Below are 9,947 nucleotides of genomic sequence, written 5' to 3'. Positions count from 1 at the left end.
TGGGGGAGGGGAAGTAGAAAATTATGACAAAGAAAGGCTATCACCCCTAACAGTGAAAGCTCTGGATGAAGAAACCTTCTGAATTTAGAATATCAATAGAAGACCCCCAAAGTGGGTATTAGGAGGGGTATACGACCAACAAATACATTTGACACATAAGAATGGTTTTAAATAAATAAGTTGAATTGATTCCTAAATCATACTTCTGCATTCAGGAGCAATAGATGTCAATCAAACATGGGTGACATTTGCTTGTCAATATGGAATGATGGCTGGGAAGACAGTTATTTATTACAACAGGGTGAGAATCTGAAATGAGAAACAGGCACAAATAATAATATAACAAACAAGTAATACATCCGGGGTGTCTATCAGCAAATGGTGGTCTCGCACGTAGATCCCCAGCACAGCATCTCCTTCAAGATTCTGCAGGCTCTCCTTATGCTCCCCATCGCAACAGTTAATTCCCTTCTCTGATTCAAAACAAAGTAAGGTCAAGGGAACAGACAGATAGAAACGGATTCATTGATTCCTTGGAGAGGAATGTCAGCAGCTCCTTGAGGGTTTCCTGGGAGAGTCAACACTAAAGAACTGGGCTTTCTTTCCCATGGTAGGGCTTCCTCATGCTCTCTCACCACCAATCAGGCTGCCGATAGGGCTCTAGCCACGGGTAATGAGAAATGTCTTTTCAACTCTCATTTTAGGATAATGGTTTTTATAATTTTGCATCAATACTTTTGGCATATATATTCTGCAAGTTTTTGTTCATGTGAGCTTCCCGATTTCTATATTTTTTTAAGTAGCAAACACAGAGACCAATCACTCCAGGCCATAATACCAACACCGACCTCCCTAACACCTTTTTGGTTGCTTTTTCTCAAAGCTCTTTCTCTGGGATGAGAAATTGGTAAGCTATGATGCATGTCCACAGTGTAAAGAAATATAGTAATGAAACAAACTCTTCTTTCATGTTCCAAAACATCCCCAATTCATCAAGTTTCTTAATTAACAAAGGAGTTTGATAGAGAGGATGTTTGAAACAATAAAAGGAGTTTTTAAAAGATAGAGATAAAGAAATGCTCATCAAAAGCCTGGGATGAGACACAAAGGGCTTTCCCATTAAAGATGCTCATTTCATAAGAGAATTCACCAAGGAGAATGTGGCATACTAGAGTCAAGATCAGCCCTGAGAAAAGAGTCTTCATCTTCTCCTGCAGATGGGAAGAGCCAGACCTGTGCAGAGTCAGGGCCTTTGGGTGAGCTCACTAGGATGATCTCTACAAATTATTAGTACATCTAGCCCAGCCTGAGCAGGATGGTAACAAGGGGCATTCCTTTACCACTGTCTTTTTAAGACAACGCAGAGTTTGATATTGCAGGCAAGTGCTCTGACATCCTAGAACTCGGCTGAGGTTTCCCGTGATGTCCAGTGCTGCTCATTCAGAATGTAGGCACGGTCTCCTAAGTCCCTAGGCGGACAGACTCTACCAAAGGAATGTTTCTGAGTGAACACATGAGCATGTGACCTTTTCTTTGTGAAGTAAGTTGAAGTCATTGTCCTCCTTCTTCTCTTCTAGAAATGCCCCCACCATGCATTTTGGAAGAAAACAGCTTTTGTTTCTTCACAATTTTCAGGGATGTCTCGGTAGTAAATGAACGTATGGCTGCTTACTGTTATTTTCTACTGCTCCAGTTCACAGCAGCTTCTCTGGAGAGCTACTTCTGCTTCATCTCTCGTTCTGACAGTTTGAAAAAAAAATCTGATGTAGCTTATTACTCATCATATATATACATATATATGTATATGTATATATATGCAATAATAGGAAATGTGTCAATTAAAAATATTTAGCTTTCCCCAATGCTCATCAGGAAAGCAAATTTTCTCTGATATTTGATATTAGTCTTCAAAATGGCTGTGGCATCTCACAACATCCCGCACTGTTTCCGAAGAGAGGGAAAAACATGAGTGATATTCTCACTGGTGCAACTGAGCCTTTGGGATGCTTCAGCTAACAGTGCAGTCCGGAAACCCATCGTCGTAGTGGGGTGGTGATCTGCGATGTTCATCTTTCCGAATCCTTTGTGCTGCTTTCGAGGAGCTGGGCAGAACCTAAGTGCCAGACTCCCACATAGACCTACACAGCCATCCATTAATCTGAGCACCTACTGGCAGCAGAGCCCTGGCCTGGGCTCTTACAGGCGGACAGATATTTAGTCATAAGAATGACTTCCAAATCAGCAGCACTTAAACAGAAATAGCACTTCTGATAATAAGGAAAAATAACAAATTAATAGATCCAAGCTGGAAAAGCAGGCATGAGAAATCATTGTTTGAATTTGGGACTAGATCAGCCGTTTACTTTGGGTGTGTTTCACAACATATGTTCTTTTGACTGAAAAATATTAAGTTTCTAGGTTTAAAGGGTCTGTTTGGAAATATGTGAGGAAACAGTATATCCTTATGGTTTGAGAAGTAGGCAGCTCTTAGTTTGTTCCCTAGATGTCTTCTGTAGCTGTAACGGGAGGTTAGTGGCTCTGAGCTTCAACTCCCTGATATTTACATCACAGAGTTATGTAATGATTTTTCATTTATATTTTAATAACTAAAGCTTGCCTGAAGATCAGAGAGTTAAACAGCCCCACTGGTCAGTCTTAAAGATCAGGCAGTGGTAACACACACCTTTAGTCCCAGTAGCCACACTAGTTGCCATAGAAACCAGGCAGTACATACTTTTTAATCCCGGTGGTGCATGACTTTAATCCTAGCCCTAGAGAGGATTATAAAACGGGAGGAGATAGTTTACAGTCACAGTCTCATTCTGAGATTTCTGGAGGCGGAATCACCATTTCAGACTGAAGTTGAGGTAAGAACCAGTGGCTGGCTGCTTTGCTTTTCGGATGTTCAAGATGAACCCCAATATTGCTCTTTGAGTTTTTATCAGTCATGCTTCAGGGTTGCAGAGATTGAAGAATTAATACAGATATTCACAGTGGTACCCAGTTTGTGAGAGTTTAACGAGCATCGGTTTGCATGCTATGTATTGCAGGGTTGTTGACCAGTGCACACATCTATGAACTGGGTGGTAGAACACACAGTGTGGGGTGGAACTTAAAGGCAGCTTAAGAGAAGTGGGATATAATAAACAATTAGATATAGACAGAACATGAAAACTGTCCAGGAGGGTTCTCATGTGCCAACTTCTATCATCTAAGACAGTGGCTCTTCACATGTGGGTCATGACCTCTTAGCCATCTAACAACCCTTTCACAGGGGTCACAGATAAGATACCCTGTATATCAGATATTGATATTACAATTCATAACAGTAGCAAAATTAAAGTTAGGAAGTAGCAATGAAAATAATTGTATGATTAGGGATCACCACAGTATGAGGAACTGTATTAAAGGGTCACAGCACGAGGGAGGTTGAGAACTGCTGATCTAAGAAAAAGCTAAACAACTTAAAATTAGGATGACTTCTCCAAGGTAAGAAAAAAGAGTTTCACATCAAGGTCATTTAGATTCATTGCAGATTTCAGATGGAGGATCAAAGAGGATGTACTTTTTCCCCATAGGAAGGGCCTCCCTGAAGTTGACATGGCATGGTCATACTTTAAAATAATTGAGGTAGTCATTTGGAAACTACTGTTTATGACCACACCCAAATAAGGAAACGTGAGCGCTGGGGCTGCCTGTGCATTAGCCAGAAGAGCAGTCACTTGAAGGACTTCTACATCAGCACCATATCATCAGGTTGAGAATTTGTAATGCACAGGAGAATGGGGTGGAAGGTCGTCGGGCAGATCAGTTGTGAGCAAGCTAGTGAATGGCTGGCTGGAGGTGGTAAGCAGTTCATTACGGAAGACTAGGCTGTAACACATGTATTTAAACAGATATAACTGCATCAATAAAGGATACAATCTCCATGATGAGTATGATGCTTTGTGCTTGTCATTAACATTGTGCTTGGTCCCTATTGCCCTGATGATGTAGAATAAAGGGCAAGTTACCAGGATTGAGGTATGAATCAGTCTTCTGTGATTTCTGATTTTCATTGTTGGCTTGGCTAGATTTAAAATCACAGAGAATATGGTAAGGTACATCTCTGGGTGTGTCTGTGTTAGCAGAAAGAATAGCTGAGCGGAGAGATCAATCCTGAACATAGGTGGCACCATCCTGTGCATTATGAGCCCAGAAGTAATAAAGGTGGCAAAAGGATAAAGCCGGCATAGCACCTCCATTTCCCTGTCCTCTGCCCCCTGGCTCAATGGGATGTGAACAGCTTCTGTCGCACAATCCCTCTGTGTTCACAGACAGAGCCACTCTGTCATGCCTTCCCTGCTATGCTGGGCTGAAACCAGGATGCAAAATAAATCAATCTTCCTCTTTTGTTATTCTCAGGTATTTTGATTTGAGCAATTCAAAAGCAACTAAGATGTCCTCTGAAGCCATGGTCACATGAACACAGTCATCCAAAGACAAGGGGTAGATTCAAGAAAGTAAAATTAGCTGACTGTCTAGCAGGAAAAACAAATAGCATCCGCAGACTGGTCTAGCGATGAAAATTGTAGTGGTCTTATTGTTTTGTTTAATAATCCACGGATGCTGTACGTTTTGGGAAGAGAGGTCATAGAAGGCTTTCAACAGAGCTCCATCATGGTAAGAGCAGCTGATATTCTAGAATCTGGTCCTAAGAGTGGTCAACCCAGAGAAAGTATGAACTTCAAAGGCAGATGCACTCAGTTTCTCACCTACATGAGTGAACAAGGCATGTTCCTATGCAAACAACATGACCTGTGAACAGATGACATGCTTGGTAGTACCCATGTGCCAAGTAGACATAATGGGTTTTCCTAATACAGGGAGAGTTCTCAGCTATACACGAGTGGTCTACTTTTAAACCTCAGTCTTAAAACATACATTTTCAAGGTATTTTTTATTATTTATTTATTTATTAAAGATTTCTGCCTCCTCTCTGCCACCTCCTCCCATTTCCCTCCCCCTCCCCATCAAGTCCCCCTCCCTCATCCCCCCAAAGAGCAATCAGGGTTCCCAGCCCTGTGGGAAGTCCAAGGACCACCCACCTCCATCCAGGTCTAGTAAGGTGAGCATCCAAACTGTCTAGGCTCCCACAAAGTTAGTACATGCAGTAGGATCAAAAACCCATTGCCATTGTTCTTGAGTTCTCAGTAGTCCTCATTGTCCACTATGTTCAGCGAGTCAGGTTTTATCCCATGCTTTTTCAGACCCAGGCCAGCTGGCCTTGGTGAGTTCCCAATAGAACATCCCTATTGACTAGGTGTGTGGGTGCACCCCTTGTGGTCCTGAGTAAATACGTAAATAATTCAAGGTATTTTAGAACTTTAAGAAGATGTGGAGGAAAGTGGGTACAAAAGTGACCCATGTAAGTATCTCTGCCTTCAAGATAAACAGTTACAACTTCAGTGGGGTATTTACCATTGGAAGTAGTTACACAGTTCATAATTCAATTAATTAATGAATAACTATTTTAGGCTCTCAATTATGGAAAAAGTCCATATGAATCATACTTAAATCACAACTTTGTGATTTTCTTTGCTTTTTTTTACTTTTAACTCAAGAACAAAATGGAAATAAACTTCCCTTGATCAGTAGCCACAGAAGAGAATGGATCTCACTCGGACACTTCTAACAAGATGTCTGCAGCTTAGGCTTCCAGGATGAGCCTTACCTGATATGTAAATGGTTCTAGGTGTTTCTGTCTGGTTTTGCATATGTATCTGTGCGGTATATGTATATCTGTACATGCTTGCATGTATGTGGATACATGCATTAACATGCTCATATGCACCTTGTGTGCATGTGTTGGATGCCAGAAGTCTTGACATGGTGTCTTCTTTTATATATTGAATTAGTTTCTGACTGAACTCAGAGCTTGCTATTTTGTCTAGCCTATCTAGCCATCTTATTTAGAGATCTCCTTGTTTCTGCTTCCTTTTTGCTGGGATTACAGGTGGGCCACCATGCCCTTTCAGTTTTTGTGTGTGTTTAGGGGATCTGAACTAGGGTTCCCAAAGCTTGTGTACTAAGCACTTAACCCAATGAAGCATCTCCCAAGCCCTATTTTTGCTCTCTCTAGCTTGCTATTGCTATGTTCAAACCATTCCTGTGAAACAGCAACTTCCCAAGGGAAGAGGCGGAAGTTTGTGTCATCAATAGATGCTTCCGTGAAAAACTATTAAAATCATCTCCTAAATTAGGGGTTGTCTAAACATGTCTGTTACACAGTCGCTTCTATTATTTATACGTAATAAATAGTAGAAATACATAAATAAATATGTATTTATTTATGGCTCCCATTATATACTCTCTAATCACACAGATCAATATGCAAACATTTATACATATATATATACACACATATGTGATTTTTATAGTTAATCTTATTTGTTTTTACAGATGGACAGAGGTCCATAATTGGGCATGTCCCCCCTAGAATTGAGCATACGTCTGCCATGACAACATAGACCACTGACTAGCCCTTCCTGTCCATTGTCCCATAACCAAGCATGGTGTCCATATACCTCTTGGTTTAAAGTCCTAGAATGGAACAAAGGGTAGGCGGAGGTGCCAATTAAAAGGAATTTTACCAAAAGTATATTTCTCAGGAAAAAAAATTACATGTTGCTTCCGGACAACATGTTGGCTTTTTCTTCTGAAATTCCAGCTGGTTCAGGCCATAGTCTAATGTTTTATCCAGTGTTTGACGGCACTGGTGAGAATGACTTCTCTGGACAAATCAGTTCTATTATTTTCTCATTATTACATTCCATTTAATTCAATTCAATTTAGTATAAAACATGTGAGAAGAGAACTGAACACGGTCCACGCCACCCTCCACCCGTCTTTTCTCATCACCTTCTGCAATTGTTCAACGCCTACAGCCACGGTTCAGAAATGAGGACTTGCTCCCTCGTTGTCCTTGAGGTCAGAGATTCTAAGTCCCTAAGCCTCAGTGACTGGTGCAAAGCTTCTTTAAATTCCCAGGCTTGATTTGCATAACTGGCCCTGTCTTCCACATCATTGGCCAATTATCAGCTAATCATTCCTGAAATAGCCTTACCATTTCCAGGCTTTCTTGAACACCCTTTCAACACCTTCCTCTCCTTTCTCCTCCTCTGGGTACCTGTTCACTCTGCTGTTGCCCTGGGCTCCTTCCCTCACGGGCCCTTCCTCTGCATTTCTAGTTCTGTGGTCCTCACTGAGCTCTGTTCCAAACCTTGTCCTCTTCCACTGCGACCTGGGGACACACCAGGTCTTTTGATCTCTGGCCTCCTGCCATGTTTTTGTCACTCTGTGAGAAAGGATATGAGAAAGGAATGCTAAATATTAGGTGATATAGAGAAGAGAAATGTATTTAATCGCAGCTCTAAAGGCTGGCAGGCCAAGGTATGATGCTGCCATCTGGTTGGCATCTAGTGAAAGTCTTCCTGCAGCATTATCCCGTGGTAGAAGACAGGAGAGAAAAAAGAAGGAAGTCAAGTTTGAACTTTTAGGAATGAAGGCAGGGAGGAAGTCAGTTAAAGCGTTGGCAAGTTTATTCCCATATCATGCCTGCAATATCTGAACCTGCTAATCGCTACAGGTATGGGTATCTTACTACTTGTATTTTGTTTTTGTTTTTCATGTGGAGTAAATAAGATGCTAACTGGTCATACCAAAATATCTAATTTTTAAAACAGAAAGGAAGGGCTGGGGAGATTGCTCAGTGGGTAGTGATTGTTACAGAAGCCCCAGGACCTGCCCCCAAGCACTGCGGTACAAAGCTTCCACTGCCACCAGGACAAATAAAGAGGTGTTGGAGAGCCAGAAAGAAGAAGGAGTGAAGAGGTCTTTGTTGTTGCTGTTGTTTTGCTTTTGTTCTTTTGTTTGTTTTCCTCTTTGTGTTTGTTTGCTTGCTTACTTTGTTTTGATTTTTAAATTTTTCATTTGGGTGGGTACTTATAGGGGAAGATATGAGGGACTGGGAGGTGAGCAGAATTAAGGTGCATGATGTGAAATTCCCAAAGATTCAATAAAAAATATGTTTTAAGAAAAAGTTGACCTGGTACTATGTTAACCTCATAGAATGGATAGAGACAGTAGATCCCTGGGGCTCCTTAGCTGGTTGCCTAGTGAGTTAGTGAGTCCCAGGTTCAATGAGACTTCTTGTTTTATTCAAAAACATTAAGATTACATGGGGGTGACTTTCTTTTATTTAAAAAGTATTTTATGATTTTATGTGCATGTGTGTTTTTGCATATGCATATGCTTCTGAACCACACATGTGTCCGGTACCCAAAAAAGACAGAAAGGGGCATCATATTCCCTGGAACTATAGTTACATGTGATTATGAGCAACCATGTGGGTGCTAGGACTTGAACCCAGGTCCTCTGGAAGTGCAATAAAAGCTCTTAACTGCTGAGGCACCTCTCTAGGCCCATGATGGTAAGTTTCAATAGCCAATTTGGTAGAATCTAGACTCTAGTGACAGTGAGGAACTGTCTGAATCGTGTGGATCTGTGGGCATACGCATAAGACATTTTCTTAAGTAGGTCAATTAAGGTGAGAAAACTCACTCTGAATATGGACAGCATTGTTTCCAAGGCTGGGCATAGTACTGAATTAAAAGGAGAGAATCACCTGAGCACAGGCATATGTGAGTCCATTCACTCTGCTCTTGACTGCAGATGTGATCAGCCACCTCAAGTCCCTGCCACTTCGATTTTTCTACAAAGGTGGACTGAACTTGGAACAAACCCCTAAAATAAACTAAATAAAATAATCACTTTCTCTATCTTGCTTTTTCTAGGGCATTGTATCATCGGAACAGGAAAGGAAACTAAGACAGACGGAGAGTAAAGGGGGCCCTGACATGAGCCTCTGGCCTCCATAGGCATGCACACACACCATCAAGAGCGTGCCCATACTTCTTTCTCCCTCTCCTTTCATTCTCTCTCCCTCTCCCTCTCTTTCTTCTCCCCCCCACAAATGGCTTCATCCTTTATTTGTTATCAATATTCCCAAACACATAACTACTCAGTTACCCAAAGCCCTAACTGTGCATCTGTAAGCACAGATCTACTCGCTACAAATACGAATGTCACATTTTTGATTTGTTATTTGTAGTTAGAGATTTTATTTTAACCCCTTTGACTTCATCAGTCCGGCTACTCACCAGTTCCAGAAACACAGACAATGCATTCCAGGTAAGACACCACAGCACCCTTGAGACAGTAAATGAATTTTCTGAAGTTTTAAGCATGGAGTACAGTTTGAATTTTAATGAGTTTCGGCTCGTCTTAAATCCATACAAATACAGAAATGCATATTGTACAATGCAAATGAACTCGAAGTGGCTTCAGTGGACGATAATGCCATCCCTGTGAGGGCTGCATTAATACTCACGGCCAGAAACCACTCAAAAGGGAGCACTTTCCCACCCATGCGGGATAACAGGCAAGCTGCTCTTCCCGAGCAATCAAGAGGACATAATTCAGCTGCAGAAATAAATACTCTTACAGGACACACACAAAAAAAGAATGGAACTGGGGAGATAAAAATGCAAGAATAAATACAGGTGGTTAAACCAGTGAAAAGGGAATCTCAATGAGAAAAAATGATTGGCAGATTTCTTTTTCTTTGAGTGCCTCACATACCGTAAGCTTTCTTGGAATAACTCAAGTTTTAAATATGGCGCTGCTGCTTTTAAGTTCAGCCTTCAAATAGCCCTAGCATCACGGAATGGTTCTGAAGCACTGTGCAGATAACTAAAGAACCGGATTCTCTTTGAAGCAACATTTACCTCTTTGTCAGTGCAATTAGAGATGACCAGGGGGCAATGCTGTGGCTGCAGTTCCCGCTATCTGGTGGGAACATACTGTTAGCCTCACTCAGCGCTCAGCTGGCATGCTAAACCTGCATC

At 41.4% G+C, this 9,947-nt stretch overlaps 1 protein-coding gene across 1 annotated transcript in view; it reads left to right on the top strand.

Moving 5' to 3' along the window:
• The window catches only part of Pter (phosphotriesterase related), an 81,360-nt gene extending 72,294 nt beyond the window's left edge, over positions 1–9,066 (top strand). Inside the window, exon 6 of the mRNA XM_050144771.1 lies at positions 8,835–9,066. Coding sequence (XP_050000728.1) covers positions 8,835–8,868 — 34 coding nt within the window. The 3' untranslated portion in view covers positions 8,869–9,066. The remainder of the gene's footprint in view (positions 1–8,834) is intronic.
• Positions 9,067–9,947: the final 881 nt, after the last annotated feature.

Source organism: Alexandromys fortis, unplaced genomic scaffold (assembly GCF_014885135.2).
Source record: "Alexandromys fortis isolate MF-2015 unplaced genomic scaffold, M_Fortis_MF-2015_v1.1 scaffold_52, whole genome shotgun sequence".
Taxonomy (NCBI): Eukaryota; Metazoa; Chordata; class Mammalia; order Rodentia; family Cricetidae; genus Alexandromys; species Alexandromys fortis.
This window is presented reverse-complemented; position numbering and strand designations above follow the sequence as displayed.